At 51.5% G+C, this 19,673-nt stretch overlaps 1 protein-coding gene across 1 annotated transcript in view; it reads left to right on the top strand.

The window, feature by feature from the left end:
* The first annotated feature begins 237 nt into the window (after positions 1-237).
* Positions 238-19,673, top strand: part of LOC122389957 — a 28,783-nt gene continuing 9,347 nt past the window's right edge. The window contains exons 1-5 of the mRNA XM_043382486.1: positions 238-726; positions 990-1,997; positions 2,178-2,310; positions 3,769-3,939; positions 6,369-6,473. Of these exons, the coding sequence (XP_043238421.1) occupies positions 238-726; positions 990-1,997; positions 2,178-2,310; positions 3,769-3,939; positions 6,369-6,473 (1,906 nt within the window). The remainder of the gene's footprint in view (positions 727-989; positions 1,998-2,177; positions 2,311-3,768; positions 3,940-6,368; positions 6,474-19,673) is intronic.

The following is a 19,673-nucleotide window of genomic DNA, read 5'->3' as shown; positions in this document are numbered from 1 at the left end:
ATGGCGACGAACGTGACAGTGTCATTGGACCAGGTTCCGGTGATGGCAAGTGCAGTGGCGCCGACAATCGTCCCGCGACCGGTGACAGCGCCGGTGCCGGTTGGTGATGGTGGTGTGCCAGACTCGGCACCCGTCTCACAGCCTGTGGTCGCGGTACCTTCGGCACCTTTTGATGCGCGGCTGATACCGGAGTTTGACGGGACCGAAGATGTGGTCAGCTGGCTGGCGCGTGCTGAGATGCTGTGCCAGCTGAGGGGAGTGGCCGCCGAGACTGTGATTCCTCTGCGCCTCGCTGGCGGTGCTTTCCACGTATGGTCCCAGCTGCCGGCGGCCAGTCGCTGCTCGCTGACGGCCGTGAGAGACGCCCTCCAGGCGGCGTTTGCTCTCGATGAGTACGCCGCCTATGAAGCGTTCGCCGCTCGGCGACTGATGCCAGGAGAGTCGGCGGACGTATTCCTCGCAGACCTCCGCCGGCTGGCGGCGCTGTTCGGAGGAGTGCCGGAGCGAGCGCTGGCATGCGCATTCGTGGCAGGCCTGCCGGACAGCGTCCGGCAGATGATCCGTGCTGGCTGCCGGGCAGATGGACTGGACCTGTCGTCGGTGCTGGCGCGCGCTCGCGCTGTACTGACCGACGAGCGGCTCTCCACAGCAGCAGCAGCGGCGCGTCGGACTGTGCCGCCGCCGGCTAGCCACCCACCTGCGGCGCCTGGTCCCGGCCAGCCGCCGGTGCCGACGCGTGGACGGCCTCCGCGCGTGCCGCGTCCGCTGAGATGTTGGACCTGCGGAGAGCCCGGGCATATCGCTGCGAGATGTCCGCGTCGGTCGGAAAACGGGGCCGGAGGGGACGGGTCAGCACCGCCGTTCTCTCCTGCGCGACAGTGAGCGGTGCGCTGCCGATTACACGCCTGCACGTGGACGGACGAGAGTGCACGGTCCTCATCGACACCGGGAGCACCGACACCATCATCTACGCGCCATTCTGTGCGCAGTGGAGACGACGGGTGGTGCGCGTCACCACGATCAGCGGCGACGACCTGAAATGCAGCGGCATTGGCAGTGTAACGGTGGAGGCGCCGACGGGCCATCGTGCCGCGCTTGAAACGCTGGTGGTGGAGGAGCGGCCGCTCGGCGTGGATATGGTGCTCGGGGTCAGCGGTATCTCGGCTCTCGGGGGCGTGACGGTGCTGTCCCCCTCTGTGGTGCGGTTCTGTGGAGCAGTGTGCCGTGCGCCGCCAGACATTGAGACGCCGGACTTCCGGGTGCAGTTCAACGCGGCTGACCGGAAGTGGTCGGTTGCATGGAAATGGTCTGATGGAATAGGACCCCAGTGCCTCACGAACGCTGTGCCGCAGTATGCTGTGCCGCCCGCCGCTCGTCACGAGTTCGAGACAGAACTTGACGACTGGATAGAGCGGGAGTGGCTCGTGCCGTATGACGAGCGGCGGCAGGGGCCGCCGAAAGGGTTGGTGCCGCTAATGGCTGTGGAGCAGCGCAATCGGGGGAAAGTTCGACCGGTGCTGGACTACCGGGAACTGAATGACTTTGTGCAGGCTCACACAGCTGACAGCGACGTGTGCGCGGAACAGCTCCGCAAGTGGCGCCGGCACGGCGCAAATGTGGCGGTCGTGGACCTGAAGCGTGCCTACCTCCAGCTGCACCTGGAGGAGCGACTCTGGCCGTTTCAGACGGTGATGGTGCGGGGGCAGCGATTCTGCTTGACCCGCCTAGGTTTTGGTTTGAATATCGCGCCCCTCGTGATGAAGGCTGTCGTGCGTGCTGTGCTCGATCAGGACCCCGACATCGGGCGTGCCGTCCTCCCATATGTGGACGATCTCCTTGTAAATGAGGACATTGTCAGTGCCGAGCGCGTGGTGGCGCATTTCGCGCAGTTTGGGCTGGACTGTAAGCCGCCGGAGCGGGCGGCCAGTGGAGCGCGGCTCCTGGGCCTGCGGGTGCACGAGGAGAACGGACAGCTGCGGTGGAAGCGGGACAATGCCGTGAGCGCGCCGCCAGAACGCGTGACTCGCCGGTCTGTGTTCGCGTGGTGCGGACAGCTAGTGGCCCACGTACCAGTGTGTGGGTGGCTTCGACCCGCGGTTGCATGGCTTAAGCGGCGTGTAAATGAGCTGACGCGCGGATGGGACGACATCACTGATGACTCCGCGCTGCGCGTGCAGATGGACTGTATCGCGAGTCGCCTCGCCAGTGACGACCCGGCCCGTGGCGTGTGGTGTGTCGACGGGGACGAGGTGGTCGCCTGGACAGACGCCAGCTCGCTGGCCACCGGAGTGGTCCTGGAAAACACAGACGGTGAGGTGATCGAGGACGCATGCTGGCTCAGGCGAGACGACGCTGTACACATAAATATGGCCGAACTCGATGCCGCTATTCGAGGCATCAACTTGGCTGTTGCGTGGGGCGCACGGAGAATCGACCTCCGAACCGACTCGGTGACGGTGAAGCGGTGGATCGACGACGCGATCAGTGGCCGCGCGCGCCTCCGTACTAAAGCCAGCGGTGAGCTGCTCATCCGGCGGCGTGTGGCGATTATCCGTCAGCTGGTCATCGAGCTGGAGCTCCGTCTGACCGTGGCGCTCGTTCGATCGGCGGATAATCGCGCTGACGCACTGACTCGAGTGCCCAGGGAGTGGCTCCGAGACGATCTGACGACGACAGTGAGCGCGGCAGCCGTGAGCACGGCTGGCGAGCCGTCGGCAGTGAGCGCAGCTGCTGTCAGCGCGGCTGCAGCGGGCGAGCCGTCGGCAGTGAGCGCGGCCGCTGTGAGCGCGGCTGCAGCGGGCGAGCCGTCGGCAGTGAGCGCGGCTGCAGCGGGCGAGCCGTCGGCAGTGAGTGCGGCCGCTGTGAGCGCGGCTACATCGGACGAGCCGTCGGCAGTGAGCACGGCGGCTGTGAGCGCGGCTGCATCGGGCGAGCCGTCGGCAGTGAGCGCGGCGGCAGTGAGCGCGGCCGCAGCGGGCGGGCCGTCGGCAGTGGGAGTAGCTGCCGCGGGCGAGCCGGCAGTGAGCGCAGCCGCGGTGGGTGAACCGTCGGCAGTAAGCGCGGCCACAGCGGACGAGCCGAACGCTGTAAACGCGAGCCTCGATGGCGCAGAGAGCGTGGCTGAAGTGCACGAGCGAGCTGGTCATCCGGGCGTCCGACGGACATTGTATTTTGCTCGCCGATGTATCGGCCGCGTCTCGAGAGACCAGGTACGCGCTGTGGTGACAAATTGTGATGTCTGTCGAGCGATCGACCCGGCTCCAGTAAAGTGGCGACACGGGTCGTTGGGTGTACCACAGACGTGGCACAGACTGGCCATTGATATAACTCATTATGGGGGCCATCCGTACCTCAGTGTAATCGACTGCGGGCCGTCGCGGTTCACTGTGTGGCGGCCGCTGCGACGGCAGGACAGTGTGTGCGTTATTCAGCGGCTGGAGGAGATATTTTTTGATCGAGGAGCTCCGGCGGAGCTGTTGTGTGATAACGATCCTGTGTTCCGCGGCCGACCGTTTGCCGTGCTCGCCGCGCGCTGGGGAGTGGCGGTGAGGTTCCGGGCGGCCCATGCACCGAGCGGGAACGGTGTCATCGAGCGCTGCCACCGGACAGTGAAAGTGATCGCCGCCCGGAAACGGTGCGATATCGCCGAGGCGGTGCACTTGTATAATGTGACGCCGCGTGACGGCGAGGCGGTGGCCAGCGCCCCGTTTTGTGGCGTGTACAGGTACGAGCCGAGTGACTGTGTGCGGTTGCCGGCTGCTCCGCCAGGGACGGCCGCGGACGGTGGTGCCGGGGCGCGGGAGCTCCCTGCGGTGGAGACGGGCCCATACACGGTCGGAGACGCGGTGTGGGTGCGCCGACGGGGGACGCGCTGCACGGAGCCGTCCCGCCGGGGTACCGTCACGGCGGTGGTCTCTCCGCAGGTTGTCGATGTGGACGGTATGCCACGACACGTCAGGGATTTGCGGCGGCGCAGAAATAGTGAGCCACCTCCATGTGCTGAAATTGACGCGGACGACCCCATCTACGTGATGGATCCCCCGTCTCTCCCAGTCCTCCAGCCGGCTCCAGTTGAGCAGGGGCCGGAGTTATGCGACGCTCCAGCGCCGGAGCCTCCTGCCGTGGCTCCTCGGCGAAGTCAGCGCACCCGCCGTCCTCCGCAAGGATGTTTCTGTGAGGGATGTAAATGATCCTCAGGATCAGGGGGAGGTGTAGTTGCCGCTGTGCGGAGGCGCGTCCGGTGCAGGGCGCGCGTGCGAGTTATCGCGTGCGGCTGGTATTTGTTGTGGAAAATGTATGAGCGGCGAGTCGTCGGCGGGAGTGGGAGCGGGAGGGAGCGGCGTGGGGCGGCCGCCGAGTGCTGTTTTTGCAAAGTCGGTTTATTTTCTGTGCGAGTTTAAATACATAAGATATTTGGTAACAAGTATCACATACGCTCTAAATGACTTTCTAAGCAGGTTCGAGAGTCAGTAATTACCTATTTAATCACGTTGCGCTCATTCATCAAGTCAAACAAATACCTAAACCGATTGGTAGCGTCATCTAGGCGATCATAAGTGCCAAACTGCTAGTTGAAGACTTCTATTATAGATGGCACTGCTAGACAAGCCAGAGCGTAAGCCAGAGGATTTTACCACCGCCGTGAAAAATTCCTAACCAAAGGTGCACTCCGGTCCCCTCAACATAAAACTCTCGATATTTCTCTAACCAATCAGAGTAAGCCTTGCTCGGCGCTGATTTGCTCATCAGAAAATGACGTCATTAGGGAGCCACGGCGTTCAAGCTATTTTGTGGCGGCTCAGGTGATCCACTTAGAAGTCATATTTTGATGTTTTTAGGAAAGTCTGATGAATGCTTTTATATTTTCAGAAAAGAACCCCTAATGTTGTTGTTGATAAACACAACTTCGCTATTTTTGCCAACAGTAATAAGACAGGAAATCATCTGTTGGTGGGTCTTCACGCTAAATCTACCACCCCCAACTACGTCATCATCGTTCCTGAGCATGCTGTACTTGGTCATAACTTCGTTGCCCAGCACTAGTTAGCCTTGATTTCCGCCAATCAGAGCGCAGAGCTGTCTGCCGAGAGACAGCAGTACTCGATATTAGTGGTGGGCCAAATACTTGTTTTCTAAGATGTTTTTCTTTGGAGCCTTTTATATCTTACTTTTGTTTATATTATATATCGCTTTATATTTTGTTTTTGTAAAGAATATCTGCATATATTGTGATTTATATAGCTTGATTTAGCTAATATGGCAAAGTGTTTACGAAGGGGTGCAGGGAGATATGGCAGCAGATATGGTGCTTGCAAATAGTCTTTGTACGCATAAAATAGTACCCTTTTTTCGCGCCGAAAATGACCTATTTATTGCAATTTATTGATGTATAATGCCTGAATTCCGAGAAAGCGCTCTTCGTAGCATTGAATACAGTCACTTGTGTAGTTGCAAAAGGTCACTGGCCAGTTTTGTGATATCTCTAAGCCAGCTAGGGAAATGTCTAAATGCTATGTAAACAGGGTTAAGAACTGGGGCCAAGAAGTGGGAACAAGAGTTGTTAACCGGTCCCCATAAAAATGCTACTGCAACATTTATATAACTGTTCTTTGTCTCCGCACCAGCCAAATTACCATTATCATTCATCAATCGGTTACCGAATCGGGCGGACCGATCTGCCCCTGTGTCTGCAGATCCGGTAATGACCGCTCTGCACTAGGTCAGGTCAATGTCCCGGCGCCCGACCGGTGACGTCAGCCAGCAGATCGCAGCTTCACCCACCAGTACATATGATGTCACCAACTCACCAGTGTCGCAGTGACATCAGTAGGTACAAACAACTGCAAAGACTTGATACTCTCTGCCGCCTCTCGGCACATGGAAAATTGAGGTCGTTCTGGGACCCGCTCCCAACCGGAGGTCCATACACCAAAAACATACAAGGAAACTTGTAAAGGCCCTATAAGAACGGTGCAACAAATCGAAGAGACGAAAGACCTTTTTTACAGAGAGGAGACAAGTGGTCCGTTATCGAAGGGACTCCGAGGCCGTTTATGACCCCGCCCCGGCTGTCCGTTTAGACCCCAGTATAGTCTGTTCAGACGTCCGTTTGTCCTTCTCGCCGTTCGTCTGCACAGTGGCGGCAGGTGACAGTCGCGATGACAGTGGAGAGGCCGCAGGTGACAGTGGGCAGGTCGCAGGTGACAGTGGACAGGCTGTCGGTGACAGTGGACAGGCTGTCGGTGACAGTGGACACCGAACAGGCCGCAGGTGACACCGTTAGCGCCGCTCCGCCAGTCGCCGCGCTACTCTGGTCAGTGGTCAGCCACGCGCCAGTCGCCGCGCTACTCTCGTCAGCCTCGCGCCAGTCGCCGCCGCAGCCCGCGTCCGTGAGCACCGTGCCGCGCGCCGCGCCGGCCGCCGCCTCTCCCCTCAGCTGCCCCGAGAATACGGACCGGACATGGCTCTCACAGGTACGTCAGAGAGGCACTGCAACATGTCCGTCAAGATAGCCCATATTCAGCCCAGATTCAGCCCGGATTCAGCCCAGATTCGGGACACCTCCGAACAAGCTGAAACTCGCACACAATGTAGGCCATGACATGCCCAATCCACTGTCCAAGTCATTCGGTGGCACTCCCAGCCGTTTGACCTACAGAGGTCAGCAAAGGTCACGTGGCCCAAATTTGCACAGCAGATTGTGGCCCACCCAGTAGAGCTAGAGCGCTAAAAATGGCACCAACCGACTCGTCAGCATCTAATCTTACTTTCCCAACACTCATTTGACCTCTCAAGGTCATGCGATAACCTAAGGTCATTTGTGGGCTATGTCGAAAATACAATTGCACAGCAGTTTTCGAGTAGAGGGATTGACCGAATTCAAAATCAAAGCATATCATCGGGTAGCCCATAGGCTGTAGTAACTTTCCTTCAAAACCGCTTTTCGATATGTGACCCCGTTTGACCTCGGTAGGTCAAAATGTGCAAATAAACGACACTCAATACGTCGCAGCCCGGATTCAGCCCAGATTCGGGACACCTCCGATCAAGCTGAAACTCGCACACAATGTAGGCCATGACATGTCCAATCCACAGTCCAAGTCATTCGGTGGCACTCCTAGCCGTTTGACCTACAGAGGTCAGCAAAGGTCACGTGGCCCAAATTTGCACAGCAGATTGTGGCCCACCCAGTAGAGCTAGAGCGCTAAAAATGGCACCAACCGACTCGTCAGCATCTAATCTTACTTTCCCAACACTCATTTGACCTCTCAAGGTCATGCGATAACCTAAGGTCATTTGTGGGCTATGTCGAAAATACAATTGCACAGCAGTTTTCGAGTAGAGGGATTGACCGAATTCCAAATCAAAGCATATCATCGGGTAGCCCATAGGCCGTAGTAACTTTCCTTAAAAACCGCTTTTCGATATGTGACCCCGTTTGACCTCGGTAGGTCAAAATGTGCAAATAAACGACACTCAATACGTCGCAGCCCGTATTCAGCCCAGATTCGGGACACCTCCGATCAAGCTGAAACTCACACACAATGTAGGCCATGACATGTCCAATCCACAGTCCAAGTCATTCGGTGGCACTCCTAGCCGTTTGACCTACAGAGGTCAGCAAAGGTCACGTGGCCCAAATTTGCACAGCAGATTGTGGCCCACCTAGTAGAGCTAGAGCGCTAAAAATGGCACCAATCGACTCGCCAGCATCTAATCTTACTTTCACAACACTCATTTGGCCTCTCAAGGTCATGCGATGACCTAAGGTCATTTGTGGGCTATGTCGAAAATACACTTGCACAGCAGTTTTCGAGTAGAGGGATTGACCGAATTCCAAATCAAAGCACATCATCGGGTAGCCCATACGCCGTAGTAACTTTCCTTAAAAACCGCTTTTCGATATGTGACCCCGTTTGACCTCGGTAGGTCAAAATGTGCAAATAAACGACACTCAATACGTCGCAGCCCGGATTCAGCCCAGATTCGGGACAACTCCGATCAAGCTGAAACTCGCACACAATGTAGGCAATGACATGTCCAATCCACAGTCCAAGTCATTCGGTGGCACTCCTAGCCGTTTGACCTACAGAGGTCAGCAAAGGTCACGTGGCCCAAATTTGCACAGCAGATTGTGGCCCACCCAGTAGAGCTAGAGCGCTAAAAATGGCACCAATCGACTCGCCAGCATCTAATCTTACTTTTCCAACACTCATTTGACCTTTCAAGGTCATGCGATGACCTAAGGTCATTTGTGGGCTATGTCGAAAATACACTTGCACAGCAGTTTTCGAGTAGAAGGATTGACCAAAATCCAAATCAAAGCACATCATCGGGTAGCCCATAGGCCGTAGTAACTTTCCTAAAAAACCGCTTTTCGATATGTGACCCCGTTTGACCTCGGTAGGTCAAAATGTGCAAATAAACGACACTCAATACGTCGCAGCCCGGATTCAGCCCAGATTCGGGACACCTCCGAACAAGCTGAAACTCACACACAATGTAGGCCATGACATGCCCAATCCACAGTCCAAGTCATTCGGTGGCACTCCCAGCCGTTTGACCTACAGAGGTCAGCAAATGTCACGTGCCCCAAATTTGCACAGCAGATTGTGGCCCACCCAGTAGAGCTAGAGCGCTAAAAATGGCACCAATCGACTCGTCAGCATCTAATCTTACTTTCCCAACACTCATTTGACCTCTCAAGGTCATGCGATGACCTAAGGTCATTTGTGGGCTATGTCGAAAATACACTTGCACAGCAGTTTTCGAGTAAAGGGATTGACCGAATTCCAAATCAAAGCACATCATCGGGTAGCCCATAGGCCGTAGTAACTTTCCTTAAAAACCGCTTTTCGATATGTGACCCCGTTTGACCTCGGTAGGTCAAAATGTGCAAATAAACGACACTCAATACGTCGCAGCCCGGATTCAGCCCAGATTCGGGACACCTCCGATCAAGCTGAAACTCGCACACAATGTAGGCCATGACATGTCCAATCCACAGTCCAAGTCATTCTGTGGCACTCCTAGCCGTGTGACCTACAGAGGTCAGCAAAGGTCACGTGGCCCAAATTTGCACAGCAGATTGTGGCCCACCCAGTAGAGCTAGAGCGCTAAAAATGGCACTAATCGACTCGCCAGCATCTAATCGTACTTTCCCGAAACTCATTTGACCTCTCAAGGTCATGCGATGACCTAAGGTCATTTGTGGGCTATGTCGAAAATACACTTGCACAGCAGTTTTCGAGTAGAGGGATTGACCGAATTCCAAATCAAAGCACATCATTGGGTAGCCCATAGATCGTAGTAACTTTCCCTGAAAACCGCTTTTCGATATGTGACCCCGTTTGACCTCGGTAGGTCAAAATGTGCAAATAAACGACACTCAATACGTCGCAGCCCGGATTCAGCCCAGATTCGGGACACCTCCGATCAAGCTGAAACTCGCACACAATGTAGGCCATGACATGTCCAATCCACAGTCCTAGTAATTTGGTGGCACTCCTAGCCGTTTGACCTACAGAGGTCAGCAAAGGTCACGTGGCCCAATTTTGCACAGCAGATTGTGGCCCACCCAGTAGAGCTAGAGCGCTAAAAATGGCACCAATCGACTCGCCAGCATCTAATCTTACTTTCCCAACACTCATTTCACCTCTCAAGGTCATGCGATGACCTAAGGTCATTTGTGGGCTATGTCGAAAATACACTTGCACAGCAGTTTTCAAATAGAGGGATTGACCGAATTCCAAATCAAAGCACATCATCGGGTAGCCCATAGGCCGTAGTAACTTTCCTTAAAAACCGCTTTTCGATATGTGACCCCATTTGACCTCGGTAGGTCAAACTGTGCAAATAAACGACACTCAATACGTCGCAGCCCGGATTCAGCCCAGATTCGGGACACCTCCGATCAAGCTGAAACTCGCACACAATGTAGGCCATGACATGTCCAATCCACAGTCCAAGTTATTCGGTGGCACTCCTAGCCGTTTGACCTACAGAGGTCAGCAAAGGTCACGTGGCCCAAATTTGCACAGCAGATTGTGGCCCACCCAGTAGAGCTAGAGCACTAAAAATGGCACCAATCGACTCGTCAGCATCTAATCTTACTTTCCCAACACTCATTTGACCTCTCAAGGTCATGCGATGACCTAAGGTCATTTGTGGGCTATGTCGAAAATACACTTGCACAGCAGTTTTCGAGTAGAGGGATTGACCGAATTCCAAATCAAAGCACATCATCGGGTAGCCCATAGGCCGTAGTAACTTTCCTTAAAAACCGCTTTTCGATATGTGACCCCGTTTGACCTCGGTAGGTCAAAATGTGCAAATAAACGACACTCAATACGTCGCAGCCCGGATTCAGCCCAGATTCGGGACACCTCCGATCAAGCTGAAACTCGCACAAAATGTAGGCCATGACATGTCCAATCCACAGTCCAAGTCATTCTGTGGCACTCCTAGCCGTGTGACCTACAGAGGTCAGCAAAGGTCACGTGGCCCAAATTTGCACAGCAGATTGTGGCCCACCCAGTAGAGCTAGAGCGCTAAAAATGGCACTAATCGACTCGCCAGCATCTAATCGTACTTTCCCGAAACTCATTTGACCTCTCGAGGTCATGCGATGACCTAAGGTCATTTGTGGGCTATGTCGAAAATACACTTGCACAGCAGTTTTCGAGTAGAGGGATTGACCGAATTCCAAATCAAAGCACATCATCGGGTAGCCCATAGGCCGTAGTAACTTTCCTTAAAAACCGCTTTTCGATATGTGACCCCGTTTGACCTCGGCAGGTCAAAATGTGCAAATAAACGACACTCAATACGTCGCAGCCCGGATTCAGCCCAGATTCGGGACACCTCCGATCAAGCTGAAACTCGCACACAATGTAGGCCATGACATGCCCAATCTACAGTCCAAGTCATTCGGTGGCACTCTTAGCCGTTTGACCTACAGAGGTCAGCAAAGGTCACGTGACCCAAATTTGCACAGGAGATTGTGGCCCACCCAGTAGAGCTAGAGCGCTAAAAATGGCACCAATAGACTCGCCAGCATCTAATTTTACTTTTCCAACACTCATTTGACCTCTCAAGGTCATGCGATGACCTAAGGTCATTTGTGGGCTATGTCGAAAATACAATTGCACAGCAGTTTTCGAGTAGAGGGATTGACCGAATTCCAAATCAAAGCTTATCATCGGGTAGCCCATAGGCCGTAGTAACTTTCATCAAAAACCGCTTTTCGATATGTGACCCCGTTTGACCTCGGTAGGTCAAAATGTGCAAATAAACGACACTCAATACGTCGCAGCCCGGATTCAGCCCAGATTCGGGACACCTCCGATCAAGCTGAAACTCGCACACAATGTAGGCCATGACATGTCCAATCCACAGTCCAAGTCATTCGGTGGCACTTCTAGCCGTTTGACCTACAGAGGTCAGCAAAGGTCACGTGGCCCAAATTTGCACAGCAGATTGTGGCCCACCCAGTAGAGCTAGAGCGCTAAAAATGGCACCAATCAACTCTCCGGCATCAAATCTTACTTTCCCATCACTCATTTGACCTCTCAAGGTCATGCGATGACCTAAGGTCATTTGTGGGCTATGTCGAAAATACACTTGCACAGCAGTTTTCGAGTAGAGGGATTGACCGAATTCCAAATCAAAGCACATCATCGGGTAGCCCATAAGCCGTAGTAACTTTCCTTAAAAACCGCTTCTCGATATGTGACCCCGTTTGACCTCGGCAGGTCAAAATGTGCAAATTAACGACACTCAATACGTCGCAGCCCGGATTCAGCCCAGATTCGGGACACCTCCGATCAAGCTGAAACTCGCAAACAATATAGGCCATGACATGCCCAATCCACAGTCCAAGTCATTCGGTGGCACTCCCAGCCGTTTGACCTACAGAGGTCAGCAAAGGTCACGTGGCCCAAATTTGCACAGCAGATTGTGGCCCACCCAGTAGAGCTAGAGCACTAAAAATGGCACCAATCGACTCGTCAGCATCTAATCTTACTTTCCCAACACTCATTTGACCTCTCAAGGTCATGCGATGACCTAAGGTCATTTGTGGACTATGTCGAAAATACACTTGCACAGCAGTTTTCGAGTAGAGGGATTGACCGAATTCCAAATCAAAGCACATCATTGGGTAGCCCATAGATCGTAGTAACTTTCCCTAAAAACCGCTTTTCGATATGTGACCCCGTTTGACCTCGGTAGGTCAAAATGTGCAAATAAACGACACTCAATACGTCGCAGCCCGGATTCAGCCCAGATTCGGGACACCTCCGATCAAGCTGAAACTCGCACACAATGTAGGCCATGACATGTCCAATCCACAGTCCTAGTAATTCGGTGGCACTCCTAGCCGTTTGACCTACAGAGGTCAGCAAAGGTCACATGGCCCAATTTTGCACAGCAGATTGTGGCCCACCCAGTAGAGCTAGAGCGCTAAAAATGGCACCAATCGACTCACCAGCATCTAATCTTACTTTCCCAACACTCATTTCACCTCTCAAGGTCATGCGATGACCTAAGGTCATTTGTGGGCTATGTCGAAAATACACTTGCACAGCAGTTTTCAAATAGAGGGATTGACCGAATTCCAAATCAAAGCACATCATCGGGTAGCCCATAGGCCGTAGTAACTTTCCTTAAAAACCGCTTTTCGATATGTGACCCCATTTGACCTCGGTAGGTCAAACTGTGCAAATAAACGACACTCAATACGTCACAGCCCGGATTCAGCCCAGATTCGGGACACCTCCGATCAAGCTGAAACTCGCACACAATGTAGGCCATGACATGTCCAATCCACAGTCCAAGTCATTCGGTGGCACTCCTAGCCGTTTGACCTACAGAGGTCAGCAAAAGTCACGTGGCCCAAAGTTGCACAGCAGATTGTGGCCCACCCAGTAGAGCTAGAGCGCTAAAAATGGCGCCAATCGACTCGCCAGCATCTAATCTTACTTTCCCAATACTCATTTGACCTCTCAAGGTCATGCCATGACCTAAGGTCATTTGTGGGCTATGTCGAAAATACACTTGCACAGCAGTTTTCGAGTAGAGGGATTGACCGAATTCCAAATCAAAGCACATCATCGGGTAGCCCATAGGCCGTAGTAACTTTCCTTAAAAACCGCTTTTCGATATGTGACCCCGTTTGACCTCGGTAGGTCAAAATGTGCAAATAAACGACACTCAATACGTCGCAGCCCGGATTCAGCCCAGATTCGGGACACCTCCGATCAAGCTGAAACTCACACACAATGTAGGCCATGACATGTCCAATCCACAGTCCAAGTCATTCTGTGGCACTCCTAGCCGTGTGACCTACAGAGGTCAGCAAAGGTCACGTGGCCCAAATTTGCACAGCAGATTGTGGCCCACCCAGTAGAGCTAGAGCGCTAAAAATGGCACTAATCGACTCGCCAGCATCTAATCGTACTTTCCCGAAACTCATTTGACCTCTCGAGGTCATGCGATGACCTAAGGTCATTTGTGGGCTATGTCGAAAATAAAAGACACTCGGGCTGCGACGTATGGAGTGTCGTTTATTTGCACATTTTGACCTGCCGACGTCAAACGGGGTCACATATCGAAAAGCGGTTTTTAAGGAAAGTTACTACGGCCTATGGGCTACCCGATGATGTGCTTTGATTTGGAATTTGGTCAATTCCTCTACTCGAAAACTGCTGTGAAGTGTATTTTCGACATAGCCCACAAATGACCTTACGTCATCGCATGACCTTGAGAGGTCAAATGAGTGTTGGGAAAGTAAGATTAGATGCTGGCGAGTCGATTGGTGCCATTTTTAGCGCTCTAGCTCTACTGGGTGGGCCACAGTCTGCTGTGCAAATTTGGGCCACGTGACCTTTGCTGACCTCTGTAGGTCAAACGGCTGGGAGTGCCACCGAATGACTCGGACTGTGGATTGGGCATATCATGGCCTACATTGTGTGCGAGTTTTAGCTTGATCGGAGGTGTCCCGAATCTGGGCTGAATCCGGGCTGCGACGTATGGAGTGTCGTTTATTTGCACATTTTGACCTGCCGAGGTCAAACGGGGTCACATATCGAAAAGCGGTTTTTAAGGAAAGTTACTACGGCCTATGGGCTACCCGATGATGTGCTTTGATTTGGAATTCGGTCAATTCCTCTACTCGAAAACTGCGGTGCAAGTGTATTTTCGACATAGCCCACAAATGACCTTAGGTCATCGCATGAACTTGAGAGGTCAAATGTGTGCTGGGAAAGTAAGATTAGATGCTGGCGAGTCGATTGGTGCCATTTTTAGCGCTCTAGCTCTACTGGGTGGGCCACAATCTGCTGTGCAAATTTGGGCCACGTGACCTTTGCTGACCTCTCTAGGTCAAACGGCTGAGAGTGCCGTCGAATGACTTGGACTGTGGATTGGGCACGTCATGGCCTACATTGTGTGCGAGTTTCAGCTTGATCGAAGATGTCCCGAATCTGGGCTGAATCCGGGCTGAATCTGGGCTGAATATGGGCTGTCTTGACGGACATCACTGCAACTGCATAATGCACACTGTCTGCACCTAATCTAAGAATGAAGCCCAGATGGGCACTGTTTACCGAAAGGCGTCAGCATTCAGACGTGGCACGAGCTCGAGCGCAGTTATTCCCGGAGCCGTTTAGCCAGACCACCGTTTTTATAGGAAGTGTCTCTTTAAACCGCTAACTAGCATTTCAGTGGTTTGGTGCAATGTCGGAACCAACTCATTTTTTTCATTATTTGTTGAATAGCGATCGCAGTGCACCACACATAACATATATAGTCGTTCAGTTCAGCCAGTTCAGTATATGTCGGTAAACGCAGGAGAAGACAGAAGTGGTTAACCCGGCAGGCGGTGGGCCTCCCGGCCACCTTCCGCGCGGTGGGGGGGGGGGGGGGGGGGCATTTTTGCCCCCCCCCCCCGTATCTCCAAAATTACTGGACGGATCCGGAAAACTCAAACGGCGTTCGATAGCCCTGTCAAATTTGTCGAAGGAAACCAAATTTCATTGACCTCGGGGTCACCGATGACGTCACAGGTCAGGTCAAAGATAAAATGTTTCACCGTTCACGGGGCTTCTAGGGAAAGCGCTATAACACCGAGTATAACGCATTTTGTCGAAAATCAGCGATAGGACGTCAGTTGTCTAGTACATATGTTGCTATTAGAGGTCACTGGTCATACCAGGTCAGGTCACAGGTCAGGTCACCAGAGGTCACCAAGGGTCACCACATGAACCCAACTTTACTAAGGTTGTGCGATGCATGTTTTATGGCCAGTTTTTCATTTCCAACTCAATGGTGTTGGTTATAAGACCATCAGGTACGGTTTAGGTCACTTTCTGGTGGAGGTCAGGTCAAGGTCAGGTAAAAAAGGTCAAATTTCAAAGTTGATATTTTTGCATAAAATGGGTATTGATTCGATGCAGCTCGTCACGGGGAGTCTAATGGTGGTCTTTGTTTTGCGCTACGAGGTCTAGAATTGCTAAAAATTGAGTATGGAAATTTGACGTCATCAATTTTGAACAGTTTCTTCGCTATAACTTGGCCAAAAAAAAAGAGGTATCAATCTCAAATTTGGTATGTAGATAGAAGGTGGTAGGGACTATCACATATCTTCCGGTTTTTCGAAATTCAATTTTTTTTTGGATTTTTCGGCTATTATATTCAAAAAATCTATTTTTTATTTTTGGGGGACCAAATCCAAAAATTTCAAAAATCCGAGATAGCAGTTTTGTAGCCCTCCAAAGTCTACACCTTTTATGTCTGAAACATTTTTCTGTATCTCTAAAGCTGTAGGCCTGACCGCTCTTCTCGCGAAACCTTTTTTTGGGTCGAAAATGGCAGAAATGACGTCACTTTGACGTCATTAGCGTCCAACCTATCATAGCCTTTGGAAAATTTTAGGTCACAATGTGCAATAGCTGTTCAAGGAAGGGTACCGAAAGTTTGGTGACGATCGGTTCAGCGGTTCTCGAGATATATAAAAAAAACTAAGGGGGGGGGGCAAAAAATGCCCCCCCCCCCGCCTGGAAGGTTAGGGGTGTGCAGACGACGAAGAATGAATCGTTCCCTCCCACCGCCGCTATTTGGTCCTGTTCGTCCTGACGTATATTATGACCTGCCCCGCTAGTTGTTTACTCTAGAGTTGAGTTCAAGCATTGCAAATTCGTCACAGCTCGGTGGCGTCCGACCGTTTAAGATGTTGGCCACATTAAACGGTTTTTAATCATGAGAAAACCAAAAGGCGCAAGCACCCGTACGCTAACCAATCTCTTTCAATGGCTGCGGTAGGCGGTAGGCACGGGCGCCTGCAGCTGTTCACGGGCAGTAATAACGCCTCCAATAAGAAATATCGTAAGCTGAGCTGCTCCGTGCCAATGAATCCCCGGCGGTCGTTCAATGCGTGTGAATTACGGAGGCGACTCGCCCTAAAGTCTCAATTACCATAGCTGAGTCCAGCTCATGAGCTGCAGACCTGGGGCAGAAATCGGCTATGGTAATTGTGCTGGGTAATCCACGTTCTGCGGGACGTGCACCGGCCCTCCGAGCCCATATCATTGTCTGCAAATGGTTTAACACCCCCGAGTCCCGGAACGCGCGTTCCTTTCCATATCAATGCGCCATCCGACTCCGAGTGAAACCCAGCCGTGGCCGTGGGCAGTAGGTCTGTTGGTTAATGTCCCACCGTTTAGCGATGATTGAGATGCACGGCGTGAGTACAAAGTATGATGAGCTGAGAGGGCGGATTCACAGGCCGACTGTTACTGTTAGAAATTGCCGAGTCTGCTCTGCATGCAATGGTGATAGCCGAGAGGTACCACGTCCCGGACGAGGTCTGCTTGAAAGCGAGATGTGTTTTAACGAGAGAACGACTCTGCTAAACACAAAACTACAGAACAAAACATCAAACCAGTAGGTGTCGAACATATTTCGTAGGTTGCCGCGTTTCACGCTTGCTCTGTATTTGACATTGACACAGCATTTATATTCAATGACATAAGTTAAATGACACAAATAGCCTTAATAGATGAGAGCATTCACATAAATGCACCCTGGCCACTATCCGTGGAAGCACTCTTATGGATGCTTGCTGCGCTATACCCTATAGGTAAATACCTATCTGGTATTTACCTATTACCTATAGGTGGCATACCTATCTGGCACATAAATGCGATTCTCAATCACTCTACGCATCTGAGTAATGGCCAGTGAATACATTATTGTGCGCACACTTCAGGTTCCAATACTCCGTGAATATTTTACCGCTGGATGACATCGCCATCAGACACGGCCATACACGGCTCGGCTACTAAATCCGGTGAGATAGATGTAATGACAACGTCTCAGCCGAGTGACCACCAGTCACGTGACTGTGCGGCAGTGGACCGCCGGAGGTCACGTGACTGCGCGGTGGGAGGCCAGGTCATTGGGTCAGCAGTGCGTGGAGCAGCATGTCGCACCTCGGCGGCCCTGTGGAGGTTTTCACTCACCGACCGGTTCGGCGGCCTTTCGCCTGGCTCAGCAGGGCACAAACCGAACTGGGTCCGCCGCCAGGCGGGGTCACGGCTGAGGAGGCTGATGGAGATCGTTTTGTCTGTTTCTAGCCTCGCTGACCATTCTGAGTCCCGACCATTTAACTCCGACCCTCCGGGCCGGCGGCAAGTCTCCCGTGGTGTGCTGGGCCCCATTACTCTCGACACAATGCCCGAAATTGTGTCACCGCCCGGACGCCGGCAGCGCGAGAAATGCGCGAGACGGCGGCACCTCTCGCGAGTCACGTGTAAAACTCTGCCGGGTGTCCTCACATCGTTTATCAGGCCCGGCCTGTGCTCCAGTGCTGCTTTATGCTTAGGTACACCTCATCCAGCCCATGGCAACCGCACTGACTGTCGAGCATCAACCATAGATAACAATATTTGATCGGTTGACGGTTGATCGGTTATACACACAATCTGTTTAAGGTACGCACAATACCTAATAACGTCATGACTTAAAAACGTAATTGGTAGGATGGTGTTCTACAGTTTTGCTGGTTTGAAACGTTATTTTGGGCATTGCTATTTAATCATGACTACAAGTACCTAGGTATGAATGATGACCATGTGCTAATGCATAAAAACGGCCGAATAACAAAATCCAATATTGTTGTTGCTTTCCAAAAGCAAAACACAATTTCTAAAACAAAAAGTTTTGTTTTCCGGCCATTTTTAGACGATGAGCACAAGGTTATCATTAGGTTTTCGTTATCAGAATGGTAGGTATACTTACGGTCTTATAAAACAATAAACTAACACAACGATGACAAGCCCGAAGTCGAATCATGGACCATCGGAGGCCGAATTCACCAGATAACCCGTTTCGATTCTCGACCGGACCGTAACTGCCCCGTGCCGAATTCGGAACTCCAGGGTCACCGACCCGCAGGAAATGACTGGATAATCTCGACAACAAATGCAGCAATGGCAGTATCGAAAGGAGCGCCTGGGACCGGTCACGCAACACTGAGCTCAAGAATCGTCTGACAATTGTTAAATGACGGTGCGCCTGAACTGCACGAGCTTGAAAATGCACATATTCACTCGCCTCTGTGTAAAGTCACCTATAAAGCTTAGCAATGTCACACTACACACACTTGACCGTCCTTACATTGGTCCCGAGTCTTCAACCGATAAATAATTCGTAAGTCAGAGCTTTTAACGCATTTCCAATAACGACAACGTTTTGGAAGCGTTGAAGAAAACTAAGTATAGCTCATAATCAAGCAATGGAGGCTTTGCTATAGCCGTAGTTTTATCATCCCACATGAAAAGTTATGCGTATATCTAACCGCGAGAAAATAGAGCAACTTGATATTTTTACGTATGAGCGGTTTATTTATGTTTCATTCTGTACCGTACCTAGTTCCTGAGCATGTAGCCGATTAACTATACTTACCTCGCCTTTTTAATAAATTATGTTTTGTTACGAGTGTAAGGCTTTGCAGTCTCAATGTCCAGATATAATTTGTGCGTCTTGCAACACCTATAAGTAATGTAACTTTTAGTTGATGGAATAATTATTCATTTTTGTAGGCATAGATCGAATGGGTGGAATTATCATTCATCAATAATTGAAACCGCTTTAATGACGCCTAACACATTGCTGAACGTCTATTAGACGTTCAAACATCTTGTGCTCGTTAAACATAATTCTTAGTATCACTCGATAATTTTCATTTATGGCACGCAATAGTAACAAATTTTGATAGACCCTTCATAGGTATAACGTGAATAATGAACACGGCTTTTGGTTCGTGACGATTTGTCAATAATTCAGCCACATGATAGAACCAAAGAAGCAAATTGTATCTGAAGTGCGGTCATCAATGAGTTAAACCCATGGGTTTACATAATCAATACAGATTTACAATACAGATTGCAATACAGACAATCTGTATACATATTGCAATACAGATTACAATACAGTTGCAATCATGCATGATTGCAACTATGTACAAACCACGTACAAACGTCTAACTATATCGTCAAATAATATAAATATATATTATTATATCATTGATTATATTATTATATAACTGCATTATATTATTATGTAAATGTCTACCTTGTGTAAAATGTCTACTGCACTTGAAACAACCTATTGCA

The sequence above is a fragment of the Amphibalanus amphitrite genome, unplaced genomic scaffold (assembly GCF_019059575.1).
Source record: "Amphibalanus amphitrite isolate SeventyFive unplaced genomic scaffold, NRLGWU_Aamphi_draft 000020F_arrow, whole genome shotgun sequence".
Classification (NCBI taxonomy): domain Eukaryota; kingdom Metazoa; phylum Arthropoda; class Thecostraca; order Balanomorpha; family Balanidae; genus Amphibalanus; species Amphibalanus amphitrite.
This window is presented reverse-complemented; position numbering and strand designations above follow the sequence as displayed.